At 37.5% G+C, this 20,534-nt stretch overlaps 2 protein-coding genes across 3 annotated transcripts in view; one reads left to right on the top strand and one right to left on the bottom strand.

The window, feature by feature from the left end:
• Nucleotides 1–1,044, bottom strand: part of gus (splA/ryanodine receptor domain and SOCS box containing gustavus) — a 99,199-nt gene extending 98,155 nt beyond the window's left edge. Inside the window, exon 1 of the mRNA XM_069504970.1 lies at nucleotides 771–1,044. The gene's annotated coding sequence lies outside the window, so the exon portion shown is untranslated. The remainder of the gene's footprint in view (nucleotides 1–770) is intronic.
• Nucleotides 1,045–12,604: 11,560 nt separating this feature from the next.
• The window catches only part of LOC117991333 (transcription factor hamlet-like), a 135,869-nt gene continuing 127,939 nt past the window's right edge, over nucleotides 12,605–20,534 (top strand). For both annotated transcript variants that reach the window (XM_034978899.2, XM_034978898.2), the window contains exon 1: nucleotides 12,605–12,957. In XM_034978899.2, the coding sequence (XP_034834790.1) occupies nucleotides 12,918–12,957 (40 nt within the window). In that variant the 5' untranslated portion in view covers nucleotides 12,605–12,917. The remainder of the gene's footprint in view (nucleotides 12,958–20,534) is intronic.

Raw genomic sequence — 20,534 nt, 5'->3', positions numbered from 1 at the left:
TATTAGCAGCACCAGAACATGTAAAGCAGTTTTATCTGGTAACCACGAAAATAAATTGTCTATTTGCTTCAAATATGACTTAGTAATATCACAAAATCTGTATATTGATGAGCCATTTGCATAATCAATGTTATAAATTGTATGCATCTGTTATTAGCTTGAATGGCATCGCAAATATTTATAGTGTTGGTATTTCGTATATCGACTATCGATAGAACGATAAACAACTTTTGAGCAAGCATTACTATAATAATGATATCTTTAATAACATAGCTGACCCTGCGAACGTCGTTCCGCCTAACAATGGATTCTTTTTTAGGTAATATTTGAAATTTTTCTTTCCGTAAAAACCATCCTCGTGCTTCAAGGAATATTATAAAAATTATAAAAAAAGAATTAGCGCAATCGGTTGAGCTGTTCTCGAGATTTGCGATCAGCAACACATTCAGCGATCCATTTTTAACATGTAGGTCTAAGGGTAGTTTTCAAATGTAATGGTTATACTAGAAACACGCTTTTATTCGTTTAGAAAATAAATGTGACCCTCTGGTTGTTTACCCTCTACTTTTCGATGTCGAATTTTGATAATTTCTCAGTTTAATATACTAAGTACAGTAAAAAGGTTTTGAGAGGTTTTAAAAATGTAAAGACTGGACCAAAGATCCAAAAAACAGCAAACAGATGTTGCGTTTGCACGCTATGTTGGAATCGATTTCCAATTTTTCTTTCCAACCGAAGCGTCTGTAGAAACAATGAAAAGTTTTTTTTACCTTCGTTTTCGTGACTCCACGATGCCGCTTTAGTTTCCCAACGCTGAGTACTCACAGCACTTATCATCACAGTACAATAAACAGTTTAGTTACTATATTTACCATTAAACAATAGTTTCTTTAATTTAATTTACAATAAATTAAATGATAACCAACTTAAAATACACAAGCTGGGTTTTACAAGCGAGGATTTGGATTTTGGTCATGAGCCATGACATAAAACAAACCAATAGAAAAAGAGAAGGATTTGTACGCGACGCGCATGTGTCCAATTAGCGCAGTGTCGGTAAAACAGTATCCTTCTATAGTCATTAGTCTATGGTTTCAATTTACGCCAGTGTTTCCACTTACAATTTTAGTTTTACCGTAGTTTCTGTAGGAATTCACCCTAAAATACCCAATTTTTTGAAATTTCTTGATTTAGTCCACAACAACTAATTCACGTTAATTATTGTTTAACAACATGATTACCGTTTTTAGTTTCATTTCAAACTACAATACACAAACGTAACAGTTATTTATAATAACTCTGTGTCATATTATCATTATTAAAAAGAAAAAATTTAGTTATTGTAATTTAGTTAAAATACTTAAAATACGTTATTATTCTGAAATGAATTTGTTTTCATTTTGCCATTTTGAGCCTCTTGATAAATCTGAAAACAAAAAACACTGGGCGTGCATAAAAAATAGGATTAAGTACGTACTTCTTGAATTGAAGTTCGTTCCTATTCCAAAATACCCTAAAATATCTCCATCAACCCAAAAACTTGAGTAAACCGTAAGTAATAAAAGGCGTTTAACCCTAAAATAGGGCGAAATCCCTAAACATGGAAACATTGGTTTATACTGATGGTAATGTTGCCATAACTATAAAAGCAATCGATTTTAAACATGATTCCATTGCCGGTATAAATTAAATTACATTTAAAAAAGATTGCTTTTTATATTTTTATACTTTCAAGATAAATTTTTATCAAAAAAATATTTTTAATGAAATTAAACTGCCACCTATGAGTGACATTAAACATTACGATACCACTCGTCATAGCAGTTCTAAACAATTTCCCTAGGTGGCTCTATACAACATTTTGTTTCCATTGTATAATGTTAGATGGCGGTATTATAAAAACCATTAAAAAAATTCCATCGCCCTAGTAAAAATCTTGTGATCTCACTTGGTGATAAGTGATGGTGGCTGGTGCAGTCTAAGATGAAAGCGGGCTAGCTTGGAATGGGTATGGCAGTTTCATTACTATATCTACCCCTGATCGGTTTCTAAGCGGCCGGCATCGTACGAATAACGAAAATGCTAAATCGCTTGGCGGTACCTAGGGTGCTAAGTGTTAACTAGTCACGGCCTTCTACCAGACCTGAAACCAGACCAGCGACAATTTAGAATAATTAATAATAAAATCCCAAATTGTCTGATACTTTTATCCCGAAAAATGAAAGAATTCCGGTGGGATTTTTGAAAAACTTAATAGGTATCCACGCGGACGATGTCGCCGGCATCGTCCAGTAGATTGGAAACATATTATTTTCTCGTAGGTATTGCCCTAATTCCGTTTACGTCAGGAATCCCAAGGGCGAGCGTCGGCCATATTGTTTTCTTGAGTGCGGTTCAGTCTCTTTAGTCTCTTGACTTTGTTCGTTTTGCAGACTTTTGTCATCATTATTTCTATTAGGTATTATTAATTAGACTGAGACGTATCTAGCTTAGAAGGCGTACTATTATTTCTATTAGGTATTATTAATTAGATCAAGGAGTGCAGCTTGCAAAATAAACAGATTTCTGTGAACTTCGTTATCCTCTACATTGCATGAAACAGAACCCAAATCATAAATGCAGTAAGTTTAGGGTCGATGGGAGAAAAATTACGATGAATTCTCAACAAGTCACACTGTGACACGTTGGAGTGTGACTCGTTGGGCACCCATCGTTTTTTCTAATAAAAAACTCACTGTAAGTAGTTTATCCTATTACTATCACGTTGAATAAGCTTTGCATATTTTAAAAAGTAAGACTACTGTCTTACCACAAGCGCTGTTTAAAATTAACGTCAGATAATACTAACACAGCATAAATTGAGGAACCTCCTAGGATTCCTATAGTTACATATTATGCTTACTCTACTGCTACTAGAATATCTAAAAGAGTTATTTATTGTTCCATTGGAAAAATATCGTTTTTATAACGGCTTTAACATTTATCGAATTGACGCTACGCGGCGGTAAACGTTTTCAAATTGGCCTCATTTCTGTAACATCAAAGGAAGTGGAAAGGCAAGAGTCTCAAGTAGCCTTATTAGGTCTAGCCTCATTCCTTTGTTCAGTCGGCGGTATCTCACGTACCGTTTATACAATATTTGAATCGATATTATTTTGGCTAAAGCGTCAATTTTTTTAAAATTGAAAACTTCTTTAATAACCATCCCACATATCTTCGGAACTACTGAGCCTAAATTTTAGAAAAAAGAAGAAGAAAGAAAGAACTCTAACTCTACTTATAGATTCCAGGAAAACCTATAAGAAGTCTATGTATGAATGGTCTTGAAATACTTAACGTGGAAAATCTCTTAATATTGTGCGTGAACATGTTCATCGCAAGTAGGTAACCCTCTTCATGCGAGTTCAACTCACACTTGTGCGATTTTTTATAATACTTACTTTAGGACCTGACTTAAGAGAAATTAAAATCTAAAAAAACTGCATAGACGTCACACTGAAGTCTCAAGACGCGCGTACGCGTGTAAACTAAGTAGGTATACCTACATATGCCCGGAATACAAGGAACTGTATCAAAGTAGGTATTATTTCAATGCCATGTACCTATTTGTTAATTGTTTGTATTTCATTCTTTCGGTGGTTTGTGACCTTAATAATTTTCTACTACTTAATTCTAAATTATTTATTGTACTTAATCATGAATTAATAATATCTTAAGCGTTAAAAAAATGATTTCTTTGACCTAAAAATAAATGATGTTATTCACATTTTTCCACCTTTTGTAGGGTACTTTTGAAATTGCCTTCATTTCGATTATGCCAAAGGAATGGGGGCGAGTATTTCGAGTGGCCTTATTAGGTCCAGCCTCTTTCTTACCTTTGTTCAAAAAGCGGGCCGCGACCCGCGACGTGTCTTTCAGTACCCTAGTATAAGATTTTACGTCTAGGTATTTCTCATTTTTACAGGTGATGGTCGAAAAAAAATGTGATTAAAAATTGGAATAACATGCAATAAAAAAATCGCAGTCGGGACTGCTGAATGAAACTTAAAACTATGAAATAACTTCTCAAATTTCAATCAATTAGAACCATTGACATAGTTTTTAGGGTTCCGTACCTCAAAAGGAAAAAAAGAACCCTTATAGGATCACTTCGTTGTCTGTCTGACTGTCCGTCTGTCCTTCTGTCCGTCTGTGCGTTTGTCCGTCTATCGGTCTGCCCGTTTGTCCGTCTGCCCGTCTGTCGTGTCTGTCAAGAAGACCTATACCTAGGGTACTTCCCGTTAACCTTGAGTCAAGTTTGACAGGTAAGTAAGTAGGTCTTATATACCTAGCACAATTAGGTAAAGAAAAAAATTCCAAAAACCGTGAATTTGTGGTTACATACTCAAAAGCACATCTCTGAAAGGAAGTTTGGCTGCTACCCATTTTATAAATGCGCAATTGTGTTTGTTTGTATGGTTTGTCGTTCAATCACGTCGCAACGGAGCAACGGATTGACCTGATTTTTTGCATGGGTATATTCAAAGACCTGGAGAGAGACATAGGATATACACATACTTTTTATTCCGGAAAACCAACACGGGATTGTTAACAACCTAAATCCATGCGGACGAAGTCGCGGGCGTCTGCTAGTAATTTAAAATTGCTTATGTACTTAGGTACCTACTCTTTAAACTCTAAACTCTTTTGTTATGTAGGTAAAGTGTTTACTAGCTCCAGTATGAGGCGTCGTCACACGAGAGTGTATAAAAAATTAATTAGATCTGACGTCGTTTCTGTACTTCGGATGACCTGAATACGGGAGGCTGCATCGGGCAGGGGTGCGGCGAATCGATGTGTTGCCATGGCGACCGCGACGTCTGCCGAGGAGCCTGCGCTCTACTGTCCCTTTCTGTCTCGCCTCGATATCATATCACACGGCCCTTGCGAGAAAAGCGACTGAAAATCTTCCGTAACATCACGAAAACCAACTTAAACAGGTAAGCTTTAAAGTTGAATTGAATTGATAGCTGACACGTTAACAGTCTTTACGGATCCAGATCTGAAATCTTACGATATAATATAAGGAAGAAACTGTTTCTACAGTCGATAAAGACAAAAGGACTGGGGCTGTTATGGTAAAAGCAATCGTGCTGCACTGGAAATTAGATAGGAATTGGTATGAATAGTGTTTGCATGTGTTAATCTCACCTGTGCATGTGGTATGGAGTTTGGTCGGTCGCCAGTGGGTGGTTTACAAGATATTTGGGGCTTGTTCCGAGTCTGTTAACATCTGGCCCCTTAAATAGGAAGGGTAAAGTCTGCGCTTCAGGACGTTGTAATTAATTATTTATTTTTGTTTCGGTTTGTTTGCGGTATAATTAGAAAGGGTTCAATGCAGAGTATTTCTGAGATTGAATTTGTTATACAGTGAATAGTGATAGATGACTACAGCGTCTTCATAGAAATTAATTTTATTAGATTCTAGCGACGCGCCCCTGCTTCGCACGGGTACTTAGCTTATTACAATTTCGTAGGGAACTCTAATTTTTTTTGAAAATAAACTATAGCCTATGTCACTCAGGGAATGGTTTGATCATAGTAGGTATACCACGCTGGCCAAGTGCGGATTGGCAGAATTCACACCACCTTTGAAAACATTATGGAAAACTCTCAGGTATGCAAGTATCCTCACAATTGTTTTCCTTCACCGTTAAAGCAAGTGATATCTAATTGCTTGAGTAAAACGCACATACATCCGAAACGTTAGACGCCCGGGATCGAACCCCAGACCCCCCGACTAATAGGATCTACCTACTTATCTATTAATTTAATAGGTAGGTAGATAGATACGTACATACTATTTGTGGTACCTACTGACAATTCTGTAAGTTAATCGTATGAAAGATTACAAAAATTGGCCCTAGTTTTGTGACGGAGGGCGGAAGGGGGCACAAAGGGCGGCGGGGAGGAAAGCCGTCTTATAGCCTTTACCTAGTTTTAAAGCTAGGCTTAAAAGTTTTGTGTCTCGTTTATATTGGTACGGACCACGGAGGAGAGATATACGGACCTACCAGTAGGCCCTGTCATTATGTAGGTTAGGTACCTGTGGGTAATTGTGGTTAGGGTTATATTTTTACACATAACTTGATATATAGGTATAGGATAGGTTGAAATGGCAATCGTAGAGGGAAATCCCCGCACATCCGCACAGCCCCCGCGCTAATTACCCGGTGCGGGCGAGCGCGGGTGACGTGCGGGTGTGCGAGACGTCCCCCCCGCCGCATACCCCGATTTGCCCTCTCGACCTGTCGCGGACTATGGTACCTACCTACCTGCCTACCTTGCAGTAAGTGTGGGTATACGTACGTGGTAGTCCCTATACAAGAGACCTATGTCCAGCTGTGGACGTCAATCGGTTGAAAATGATGATACCTAACCTACCTGCCAATTTAAATGTAGTTCGGAGATTTTTAGGGTTCCGTACCTCAAAAGAAAAAAACGGAACCCTTATAGGATCACTTTGTTGTCTGTCTGTCAAGAAACCTACAGGGTATTTCCCGTTGACCTAGAATCATGAAATTTGGCAGGAAAGTGGGTCTTACAGCTGGCATTAGGGGAAAAATCTGAAAACCGTGAATTTGTGGTTACATCACACAAAAAAAAATTAAATTGTGGTCATAAACTAATAATAAGAATTTTTAATTTTCTTAGTAAGATAACTATATCAAGTGGAGTATCATATACCTAAAAGGTCTTCACCTGTGCATTCAAAAACAGATTTTTATTTATTTTTATGCATCATAGTTTTTGAATTATCGTGCAAAATGTCGAAAAAATAAGACTGCAGTACGGAACCCTCATTGCGCGAGCCTGACTCGCACTTGGCCGGTTTTTTACAACTGAAATAGCACAGCATATAGGTAGGTAAGTACCTACCTATCTAACCAAAATGTAGAGAAAATGTTATAGAGTCTTTCAACTTCAACTTATAGCTTTTGCCGATGACACTGCCATAATATTTCATGGGGAAACATGGGATGAGACCCGCAGAACAGCTGAAAAAGGACTTAGCAGGATTACAAAAACGTTAGAAGATAATCTACTCACTATAAATGCCCAAAAAACTAAGTACATTTGCTTTAGTATCTCGCGAGTTACCCAGCCCCCTACTAATTTCAAACTTAAGTTACACACTTTTCCCTGTAATAAATCAGAAGTCCCTCCTAACGACTGCTCTTGTGAAGTACTCGATAGAGAAGTAACTATGAAGTATTTGGGAGTTGTCATCGACGAAAATCTAAACTGGCACCCCCACATCACAGCACTAGCTAAAAGAGTCAGAAGGCTAATCCCAGTATTTAGAAATCTTCGTGACGTTGCTGATGACAAATTGGCAAAACAGGTTTATAAATCACTATGTCAATCCCTACTGATTTATTGCATAACTGCTTGGGGAGGAGCAGCCACTACACACATTATTGAAGTAGAGAGAGCGCAAAGAGCTATCATAAAGGTGATGCTCGGTAAACCCCGTAGATTCCCTACTGAGGAGCTATACAAAATCTCCGAATTACTTACGGTACGACAGCTGTATATAGATAGAAGCGTTACCCGATACCACCGGATGCACCGAATTCCGCCACTAGGCAGTACTTCCCAACGTCGACCTGTAATACACATACCCCAAACAAGAAGTACATTTGCACAACGCCAATTTAGCTATTTGGGACCATATCTATACAAAACCATTAATAATAAACTTAAAATTACGCATACTAATATACACGGACTTAGTAATAAACTGAAGAACATGTTAAGTAACCTAACTTATGAAGCTACTGAAAAGCTAATTCGTAATACATACATATAATAAAAATATACACACTCATTCACACTCACACATACATACACACACAAACACACACACAAACACACACTCATACACAAACCCATACACCGAAACACGCGCGCGCTCATACACACTCTAAAGTAAGAATAATAATTTTTGTCATTGCATATCTGGGAGGAGACTGACCCCCATGACACGGGTTAACCTAGTTTGGGGGTCGAGGGTAATTTTAAGCCAAGTAGTAAAGTTGTAACTAATTAGTTAGTATGATAATGATTTTGTACTATTTAAAGTTTAAATACCTAGTATAAACTGTTAAAAATTCCCCTACCTACTGACCTACTAAGAAATTAATTCTAGATACGTATTTAAAATTTAAATATTATAAACCTATTACTTAAGAAAGTCTTTTGTCGTGATAATATGTCGGAAAAATACTCTTATACTTGTACCAACGCTTTGGAACAATAAATGATTTATTATTATTATTATTATTATTTGCATGCCTTGAATGTCTAGAAATATAAAGGGTAAACCGTTGTCTAGCTATTATTTTTAATTGTCTTTCGTAGACGACAATTAAAAATAAGTAACAGAAATCCGCCCGTGTAACTCCCCGTTTAGTCACGTAAACCGTTCTCCGAAGTAAACTCAGGCAAGGAAGCGCCCCCCCTTTGGGGAGGGAGTCGTAAATATGATTATCAGCGGGGGGAGGCGACACGACTAATCATATTCTCCGCAATTTACATAAATATTAGCGTGTTACGTGACACGGACGGTCGTTTAGGAGCCTTGGCCATTTTTTAATGACCTGATGTAGATATGAATACTTATGGGGTAGGAAAGAAGTCGCTTTGTCTTTTTGTATGACTGATGATGTCTATTGTACTGAATGCATATTCATACAACGATCAATTTCATACAACGAACATTTCTAGTTGCGGGGGCAGTGCAGAAACTGAAACGGAGTTTTTCAGTTGTCATCGTCTGCACAAATGATAATGATTTTTTTTTTAAAACATACCTACTTACCTACTTATCCAACAATAGGCTACTTGACTCATATCTAATTTCGTCCAATAAATGATTATTTATTATAGTATTTTGCTTAAGACAACGAAATATATCAATAACAATTATTAAAAACGCAGGATGGATATATAAATCCAATTTAAAAAAATACAGTTTTCATTTTTATTTGAAACTCAGAAAACGGTGTCAGCCATGATGTGACGTCATTAAATATGTAAACAAACAAATGTCATCCCTATTGACTAACGTAGTATCCATATATATAAAATTTCAAGTCCTTCTGACTAACTTATATATCAACGCACAGCCTAAACATCTAAACCGCTGGTCCTAGATACCCACATGAAATTTGGTGGGTGTGTTCTTTGTAGGTAAAGAGAAGGTATCCACTAGGAAAGGATTTTTTGAAATTCCACCCCTGAGTGGGTCAAATGGGGGTTTGAAATTTATGAAGTCCACGCGGGCGAAGTCACGAGCATAAGCTAGTTTTTATATATTTCTAAAAACTCATAGTAAACGTAAAAAATTATCGTTTTCTCTTTATAAATTGAATAAGTTATTAAGTAAGACTTACAACAAAGTGATCTTTGCAAAAATAAATTTGGGTTGCAGTCGTTAGTGATATAGGATCCCTTTAAGCAAGTCTTCGCGTGTTACGTATATTTATTTCACTGGGCACTCTAATCCACAACTTTCCTGTGGTGTGTGTGTGGTGTGGTCTTTATCGATGCGTTTTTACATTCTCGGATGATACAATAACGATAATTACTATATTTTTCATGTAAACTAGTATAGAAGTCATGTTTATTAAACTTTGGTAGGTTATGCTGTTGTTTACAAATGCATGACGTCAGAGCACAGATAATCTATCGGCCAAACATGGCCGACAGTGTTTTCACCTGTCTATGAAAAATATATTTTTAAATAAAAGTTTTACGGTTTTTAGGGCGCAAAAAAATATAGTGTTAATTTTTTTGATCTAATAGGACAAATATTAACCATTTAAGACCTACTTAAAAAAAGTGTCAACTAGCCTATTACTTAACTAGATGATGTCCGTGACTTCATCGGCGTGGATACTTACCTACCTATATAGGTTTTTTAATTAGGTAGGTTAATACTAACTACGTCGGAATCCAGATTTGGTGCGTCTCCAGGATGTACAAGCTAAAGCTAAGTGGATGGATGTTTAGAAATAAAAATTGAGATATCTACTCGCATCGCAGGTAGTTACCTACCTATATTCAATGCCTCAATATTTAAAAACCTGGCTATTTTTATCTTCATGTTTTTAATGTCTTAGCTAGGTCAACTACAGCCTAGGTAGCTATAGGTAGGTATCTATGCTTTTTATACAACACAAGTTGTTTTTCCAACGAGTATAATGCAACTTTCAAAGTTGCCAGGAGATCGCGAATTGACGTGGGAGAAGAGAGTAGAGACGAAAGCTGCACGTCTCTGTGCTGTTTATTTTGTGAACGAACTTACCTGTGTCTTAGTAGTAGCTACCTAGGCAAAGATAAGTACATCATTTTAGTCACCTATAGATGTAGAATATGTTTACCACTAAATGTACCTACAGATTTGGAAAATTAGGTACTATCTACCTAATTTCTGCTAACGTAGAACTTTCAGGCAAATATTTAAGCTTGCGAGCTTAAAAATGTTTTTCTGTTTAGCAAATCATTCATTGTAGATAGATACCCACGAAAAAGACACAAACTATCTGCCTATCTAGTTAAAAACCTACATTGCGATCAAAGTAGTTCAGTGTGTTTTATTTGTTTCTTATCATCAGGCTGATACATAAAGTATAATGCGTAATAATATAAAGGTAACTATTGTTATCTTGGTTATAGGTATTGTAAGTAGGTAAAGGAAAGAGAGAGGTTGGTGGAGACATCGTTCGTGTCTTGAAGCTCATTGGCCAAGTAATAATTTCAATAAAACGTGTCACGCAAGGTGAAAGAGTAGTTAAAGAGCTGGTAGCAATTTCTTTAATATTCTTTAAAAGTGATACCGAATTTGTCTCGATGAAAGTAGCCTAAGTACGTTAGGTTAATCTTCTTGACAAGTCAACTACCTAGAATACGGAACTCATGTGTAAATCAAAGATAAGGGGTAGGTACATATGGGTTTAGTAAAAACTGCCATAAAGTAAAAGTAAAGTAAAATATGCTTTATTGTACACCAAAACCAAAACAATAGACATATAACAAAGATAGCATGTACAATAGGCGGCCTTATCGCTAAAATAGCGATCTCTTCCAGGCAACCTTAGGGTAGAGGATATTATAAAAATTAAAGAAAGCGGAAGGGGTGTACTAATTAAATAAAGTAAATATACATAATATACGTATATATATATATATATATATATATATATACACATAAAAATACAACAGTAAATAAGAGAGGAATAGACGACAGATAAGTGGAATAAAAAGTAAAAATAAATAAATAAACACATCAAATGGAGGATAAATAAAAGAGCTTCAATTTCGTTTTGAAAATTGATAGTGGTTGAGACTGTATGATATCCAAGGGGAGAGAATTCCATAGCAGTATAGCGGTAACAGTAAATGATTTAGCATAATAAGAAGAGGAGTGTGTAGGAACTTTCAGACGTAGATTATTTTGAGAACGAAGAGAAAAAGAGTGTGTATCACACACGTACTCAAAGCGTTCTTTAAGATAAAAAGGAATGGAGGGATTGAACAGTATACAGTAAAGAAGATGAAGAATATGAGTATTCCTGCGAAGACGAATCGGGAGCCACTTGAGCTTACGGCGGTACTCGGAGGGCCATAGGTTCCTACCAAAACTCAAACACAAGGCATTTATTCAAATTAGATACCTACCACTGAACGCCTTTTGATTATCAGTTGTGGAATTTGTAAGATAATAATGCACCTTATAAATAATTAGTAAATTGGAAACTAAAGCTACGAGGGTTCCAAACGCGCCCTGGTCTGAGAAGAAACCTACAACAAACTCAGTCCCCCTTCCAAGTTAGTCCGCTTCTATCTTAGACTGCTTCTTCGCGTATAGCACCAGGAGAGATCACAGTGAAGAGCTAACTTGGGATACTTAAACAAAAGTTGAAAAAAAAAACCCGACTGTGGTTTGCACTGCATCTTTATCAGCCCGCACAACAAAGCTTATAAAATCGGCCTTTTGATATTTTAAGAGATTCATGTACCCATACTATACCTAATTACCTACAGTTGACACTCGTGCCATCAAGACGAATCTAATGACGTCTCATTTATAAATATCAGTTGACCCGTTGAGTTGAGTAGTTACGAGTGGACATACAGGAACGGACATAATCTAAATGGGGGAAAAGGTGACTCTATCAACGCACAGTTCAAACTACTGGACGGACCGGGCAGAAATTTGGCATGTAGATAGCTATTATCTACATGCCAAATGTATGCATCTGCTAAGAAAGTATTTTTGAAAATTCAACTCCTATGGGGGTGAAATAGGGGTTTGAAATTTGTGTAGTCCACGCGGACGAAGTCGCGAGTATAAGCTAGTATTATTAAATACGAGTGAAACATCAACCTTATTTTGGGCTACGCTGCATTCGGGTAAAAAAGAATTTAGAAATTAGAAATTCGTGCCACCAGCTCCTTAGTAAGAAATGCTAGTGGCTACAGGATGTAGCGTAATGAGTCGCACAACCCGTGGACACAGGCGGTCGCCTGAAGTCTCCACTGACAGTTGTAAAGCGGCCGCGGTCGAGACACCGCGGTCACTATCGCATTTCCCGCGTGAAAATCGCTTTCCTCGCGGTCGCAGTTCATACCTAGCACGTGAACGCAGTGTCCCGTCGACCGCTCGCGTGATACGCCGCATACACAACCCGCTCATCCCACGGGGCCTAGCGATCCCGGCGCCCGCCCGGACGACACTGCGCTTGATCTAACTCGCGCGCGCATGGACGTTCCAATTTGAAAATTCAAACTTTTTCTCAATTATTCAGCGGGTGACGGGTCATCGATTTGTAGTTACGGCGGGTATCTTATTTACCGGAGAGGTGGAGGCGATGAGGTCAAAAGCAGTCGCGAGGCGGCTTCAATCACAAGGTAAGGTTCCTTATCTCTTCCCTAACATAGACTAAGTAACTACAGAATGCTAACAACCACGTCACATACAGCGCATCTTTTTTGACTTTCGTAATAATATCTAGCACACCAATTGGTGACGTCAAAAGTAGATATGCCTAGCTTATTGAGTAAATGCCTAACTACTACGTTTATGAATGTGCCGAAAATAACTTAATTAGGTATTGCCCATGACTTCGCCCGTCTGGAATTTACGTACCTACTTAGTCAAGTATAGGTACTTTTTAATAATTTCTGTTTTCCCGTAGGTAAAGCAAGGATATTTTTCTGGGGATATAAAGAATCCTGTATCCAACTCTAGAATGCAACATATTTTTATACCTAAATGCGTCAAAAGCAGATCGGCGCTTCTGTTGTTAAAAACTAATTGACGCACAGACATCTGAATTATCAATATAATATCAAGGATCAGGTATGAAGCACATAACTACTAAGATAACGAGCAAAGTATGGATAAGAAGCGTTTTGTAACAGAGACCAAAAAAGTCATTTGAACAAACTTTTCAGCGTTTTCGGTAGAACTTTCGTAGCGCATCTACGTGGTGTAGACTGTAGAGATGCGCAGTACGTATAAAGATAAAGACAGTGCGATGCGCTTTACGCGCTCTACTATTGGTCCGCGCGTTCCCCACCTGACAAGATAGCGAGGGACATCCTCCGTTAACCGCCACGCTATTACGTACCGTAAGTGAAAGTACCAATGTACATTTTACATTGATACGTTTTTCGGAGGGACGATCCCTCCGTTGTCACTTGTCATTGGATGAGTACGGAGGAATTTCATTATTTATTTACATTATGTGTTTGTTTGAAACGTGTTGAGCTTCTGTTTTTGTATATAGGTATCATGATTTACCTGTTTAGCTATATTATGTAGGTAAATACTGGTTTCAGCTGGTTTCAGGAATTTGCAATTCTGAAACAATTAACTTACCTAACAGTTTTGAACGGTTATCATTTAATGTTGTATGAGTACTTATTGAATATTTTTTATCAAAGACGTCATTTTCCCTTCATTGCAAACTCATCTGATGGTAAATGACGAATGGAAATTGAATAGCAATCATACCTTAGGTACCTACTACCTACATACCTATACTTAGTACGCGACAGGTCGAGATGGCAATTGGGGATCGCACGATCCCCGCGCTAACCCGGTGCGGGCGAGCGCGGGTGGCGTGAGAGTATGCGGGGTGACCCCCACCTCATACCCAGATTGCCATCTCGACCTGTCGCGTACTATTCCTACTTACTTAGCAATCTAACATAATCATCATTCATTGTCATCATTATCAACCGATAGACTTCCACGCGCCACGGTCTTGCACCGCTGCCTGAATCCAGCGGCTCCTGCCTCGTTTATTGTCGTCTGTCCACCTAATGGGGGGTCTTCCAACGCATCGCTTTCCGGTGCGAGGTCGCTGTTCTAGCACAGGACCCTAACGATATGGGTTTTCGAACTAGGTTAGGTATGTGCCCTGCCCATTGCCACTTCAGCTTCGCAACACTTTGAGCTATGTCGGTGGTTACTCTGGCTCTGCTGCGGATCTCCTCATTTCTGATTTGATCACGTAATGAAAGTCCAAGCATAGCCCGCTGACTAACTTTCTTATGAGGCCCATTAGTACCTAGGTATCTACTTTTTTTTTTTTTTCGCTTGGAGGAGGAAAACCCTCATGGATTGCATTGTGCATGCCCGACTCCGCTGCAGATGTTGCGCAGTGGCCTTCGGACTAAAAAACCTCCTCCACTCCTCGATAACTCCGCTCACGGCTTCCCGGAATAGCACGAAGCATTACTTCAGGAAGGCAGCTGTTTTTTCTGGGCGTGGATCTTTGCCTCTCCCATTCATCGTCTTCTCGCTTTTTTATTATATTATATTTGAGTAGCTTTGCGTACTTTTCCCATTCCTCTTCATTCTTCATCCTTAGGTACCTAATTAGGGTCCATGTCTCGGATCCATAATAATTAGGTAAGTACCTACCTACAGTCCATGCCAATAGAATTGAAAATAACAATAACAAATATGGCAGTACTGATCACGTGACTTTATTTTGAAATGACGTCTAGTGATGCGCTATTGCTGAACTATATCGGGAATGAGCGATTGTACGAACTAACTCTGAAGTAAAGAATTATTTGATTTTATGTACTTGCAAAACCTAAATAGTCCGAAATAAATGAAAACTTACACGCTGTTTTAGCTCTATCTGTCAATTATCATATCAAAACTACGATTAACCGTTATACAGTGTTTTGGCGCGTGGTGAAAATTGGAGCTAACGCCGCCATCTTGTCAAGTGTCACGCTGTCTCCTTATATATATGGTGTTGCTAAGTAAAATGTCATTCATTTTACAAGAGCCAAAACAATATAGGAAGATAAAATCGTACTTTTGATATGACAGGACACAAATAGTTAAAATAGCGAGTGAGAACTTAAAATTTATGCATTAGACAACAGTCTTACATATACTCTATTCTTTAAAAATAACTTAGTGATCTTAAAAACTACAAAGAAAAAGTGATTTTAGGTTTTGAAAGATCCCGTGGGAACTTTTAAACGCATGATTCTTTAAAAATTCTGAATTAAAATATAGCCTATGTCACTCAAGAATAATTTAGCTTTCTATTAGTGAAAGAGTTTTCAAAATCGGTTCAGTAGTTCCAAAGATTACCCCCTACAAACAAACTTAACGACATTACCTCTTATAACATTATTAGTATAGAGTATAGATTTTGCTGTATAACTTTTATTTAAATAAAATATTATTACGTAAAAGCAATATGAAACAGCATTATATATCTATTAATGGGTTGGTATACAAATCTATATTAAAATAACTTGATTAAAATAACTCGATTAGTTTTCGATTCTGAACGAATTATCGATGTGTACGGTCACTCACTTTCATTCATTTTTAGCCTGTGGTTGCAATGTCGTCCCTGCGCAGCTCTATAGAAATTAAAGAATGCAAACGTCAAAACTTGCAAAGTTATTTTTTCTGTGGTTGTGAATTCTTGTTTTCATTTAGTTTTTATTAGAATTTTTGCTTAAATCATGGATAAATTGAATGAACATTACGTGTATATTTTACTTAAGATGTTGTTCGTGGACGTCACATCATGGCTGACAGCGTTTTCTGCGTTTCAAATAAAAATAAAAACTGTATTTTTTTAAATTGGATTTATATATCCATCCTGCGTTTTTAATAATTGTTATTGATATATTTCGTTGTCTTAAGCAAAATACTATAATAAATAATCATTTATTGGACGAAATTAGATATGAGTCAAGTAGCCTATTACCCTATAAGTACTTACTAAGTAGGTAGGTACTTATTTTACAACAAATCGTTTGAATTTGAATTCACTGCAACCATATTGTTACGTACCTATTTGGTATAGGTAGCTCGTTATCAACGTGATAGTCCAAAACCCGGTTGCACAACGCTCTGTGGAAGCAATCATCTATTTTACGATGCAGTTTATGGCACACCATATTATGGCGATGTACATAAATGTGCACCTTTAAACCTTTTTCTCTTGTGTATGAATTTATGAAAATATTTTCTCTTTATGTCACGTTTAGGTTCTATTAAGTCCTCAGTACTCCGGTTCTAGGAACTTAGGTAATTGTATGTCTTCTATATCTATATCTATATCTAAACTCTATACTATTATATAAAGAGGTAATGTCGTTACCTTAAGTTTGTTTGTAGGGGGTACTAATCTTTGGAACTACAGAACTGATTTTAAAAATTCTTTCACCAGTAGAAAGCTACATTATTCCTGAGTGACATGGGCTATACGGGATCTTTAAAAACCTAAATCTACGCGGGCGAAGCCGCGGGGATCAGCTATACTAAAGAAAGTGTTCTTCCCGGCCTAATTTCCGCCTCGGTGGCCAATTTTATCAGAGACTAGCCAATTAAGCAGGAGATATTATAGTGCACAAGCGTGTGCGAGCAAGATAAGCAAGTTGGCACATGGCATTTCTAAGCTATTTACAGAGAAAGAGCCAACGCGTGCCAGACCTTCGTTATTTTATAAAAGCTGAAATTTCCTCTGCGTATTGTCCCCAACAATGGGAGAATCGTTTGTTTGGATGATGAAGAAAATATAAAAACTGGCTGATGCCCGCGACTTCGTCCGCGTGGAATTAGGTTTTTAAAAATCCCGTGGTAACTGTTTGATTTTCCGAGATAAAAAGTAGCCTATGGTCGAGATCCAGGTCTTTATCTATACCTATGCAAAAAATCACGTCAATCCGTTGCGAGTTGCGACGTGATTGAAGGTCAAACCAACAAACCAATAAACCAACAAACTAACAAACCAACAAACAAACACACTTTCGCATTTACAATAAGGGTAGGTACTCTGACGTAAGATTTTTTACACCTTTATTACGTGTTATCTCTCAAACAAACATCCGAACAAACGTTCCTCCCAGTGTTGGGGACAATACGCAGACAAACTTTCAGATTTTATAAAATAACAAAGATCTGGAACGCGCTGACTCTTAGTCCATTATTTTGTCAACAACGGGATGCATGCTCGAATGTTGCGAACTATTGTGACACGAAGAATGGACAGGTAAGCCTAAACAAACAAGCTACTTACTTAGCGCCTGAAGAGAGTCATCTTTCAGATGCAATGCAAAGGTATTACCTGAGTCCTGAAAGATATAGTTGAAAACGGGACGAGATTTTTAGTCCATGTAGGCTGTTGGGCAACATTCCCAATAGAGTTGGACATAGGCAGAGAGTAGGTACCTACCTACCATTGCAAAATGGAAGGATGCTCGTCTAAGGCGCTTTAAATATACTTACCTACCTGATTTTTCAAAAAAAGCCATCGCTGGTTCACTGAAATAAGAATCCTCTCGGACTAATAAAGGTTTAGACCATAGTCGCAGATTTTACACATTACCTACACCTTTTAGAACATTATGGAGAACTCTCAGGCATGCAGGTTTTCTCACGATGTTTTCCTTCACCGTAAGCGATTGATATTTAATTTTCTACAACAGAATCAGTACCCTTATTATAAATGCGAAAGTGTGTTTGTTTGTTGGTTTGTCCTTCAATCACGTCGCAACGGTGCAACAGATTGACGTGATTTTTCGCATGGGCATAGATAGAGACCTGGAGAGTGACATAGTGCTTTTTATCCCGGAAAGAGTCCCCACGGGATTTTTAAAACCTAATTCCACGCGTTCGAAGTCGCGGGCATCAGCTAGTTATTGAAAAAAAAAAATATATAGGTATTGATGATAATACAGGTAGGTATAGTTATACCTACTTAAATATTATCTATAGGTACAGTGAGCTGCTTTGTGTACCTACGGGAAACGTGATTGGGTCTAATTAAATATTACACTAGCGGCACGCTATGATGGCCGGTTTGACACATTACAATAGTGATGTGGAATGTCAATTTATTCTCGAACAAAAAACAATTAAGTTTTGTTTTTGTACCTGATTAAATAGGTTTAATAAAACAAAAATGTATATGTTTATTTAATTTATTTGAACGAACTGAATATTTGAACGAAAATGAATATACATACTTTATATGCACACAAGAAACATATACAAAAGATACCGAAAAAGGTGCCACAAAAGGCCATAATTAATCAGATTCGTCCATACTACTATTTTCACTGTCGTCACTGCTATCATCACATACATTAATAATTATATGTTCGTTTTCTATAATATTATCTATTTTCACATCTCTTTCATAATCTTCCCTTATTAATTTAACAGTTCTATTCACAACCTTTTCCCAGTCTCCTTTAGTCACATGTTCACAAGCTTCTTCTAATAATTTTAGCATTTTTTTTGTGGTAAATGGGGGTTCTGTATTGTGTCTTGCAGCATATCCCTTAATTTGAGCCCACACCAACTCAATCGCATTATACTCACAATGGTAAGGCGGTAACCGTATAACTCTGTGCCCATGTTCTAATGCTATTTCGTCAATGACGTATCGGATCTTGGTTGGTTTGTTTTCTTTTAAAAGACGTACTAATTCCGCTTTTAACATATTCATGTTTGCATCTACGCCATTTTTACGAAGCCATGCGACGATATCAGCTTTCTTTTGGGATTGGGCAGGTGGCTTGTCAATTTGCATCGAGTGGTATGGGGCGTTGTCCATAATTATAATAGATGGTTCAGGGAGGCTACACAACATTGAGGTAAACCATTCAGTAAACTTTTCTCCATTCATGTCTTCATGATAGTCTCCAGTGGTTTTTGACGCAAAAGCCATGAGAGAACCTTCGACAAACCCGTTGATGGTTCCGGCGTGACAAATTATAAGTCGCGATCCTTTTCCTACAGGAACTTTGGAAGTAGATGCTGCTGTGTCATCGTTCCAAGAACGGCCTACAGTATGGTTAGCATTAAGCCATGTTTCATCCAAGAACACAACATTTTGCCAATTTTTGATTTCTTTCACTTGCCGTAAAAAAGTATACCTTGCCATCGCTATATCAAATCTTTCCATCAATATTTTGCGTTTGTTACATTTTTTGTATCGAAATCCAATGGTCTTCAAAATCTTCGTTAAAGAACTTTCCCCACCGAAGAATAATCCAGCTTCCTTCAGTGAATGCACCAACTTTTTTCTTGTTGGATACTCCTTCTGTAAATAGTAGCCGTAAACATGTCTTCGGATAGCATCGGCATCAAAGCTATCGATGCCTACGACTGGTTTTGCTCGTTTTCTCTTTTTTGGTGTGTGAAGTTTATTTTCTTCTGTGCCAGTCTCGCCATATTTTTTTTTAGTTATCCGTCTAACAGTTCGTTGTCCAATATTAAGCGCATCAGCTACGCGTTCAACCACTGACGTTATAGGTAAAATTGGCCCTCCATTTTGAGCTTCACGATCGAAATAGTTACGAAGGCGTATTAGGAACTCACGTGTCTGACTATTTAGAACAGTTCTCTGCGTACGTTCGGTCATATCGACGAAATCCACAACAAAGGGCTTGAACAGAGTCCAAATTAACGAGCAAGGGTCAACAGTAATGCAGTATCAATATTTGAAATCCAAAGCCAGGTCAAAACTATATCACAATCGCATTGCACTGACAGTTTATACTTTTCGAAGCAACGTCAATTCGAAACTGCTTTGTTTTGCATTGAGCATTGACGCGAGTTTGCCGGAGGTAGTAGTTGTGCTAGCCAGCGATCCTATGTGACGATCGTATTAGATTCCATTTTTAAAAATTTATTGATATTTTTTTGCGATTTCAGAGGTTTGTCCACATAGTGAAAATTGTTCATATTCACAAGTACATTCACCCCTTAAATGGTGCAAACTGATTTTTCTACACTTGTATACATTTAAGAAATCAATTTAATAAATAAATTTTGAGTCCTAAACCTAAAACTACATTCGATAAAATTTATGAATCTCTGCACATCACTATCGTCAATAAAGTAATACAATTATTTCCTTCAAAGTCGTTATCAATTAATACGGAACTTCATGAGCGGACAAACGTCAAACCGGCCATCATAGCGT

This window comes from Maniola hyperantus, chromosome 19 (genome assembly GCF_902806685.2).
Source record: "Maniola hyperantus chromosome 19, iAphHyp1.2, whole genome shotgun sequence".
Lineage (NCBI taxonomy): Eukaryota > Metazoa > Arthropoda > Insecta > Lepidoptera > Nymphalidae > Maniola > Maniola hyperantus.
This window is presented reverse-complemented; position numbering and strand designations above follow the sequence as displayed.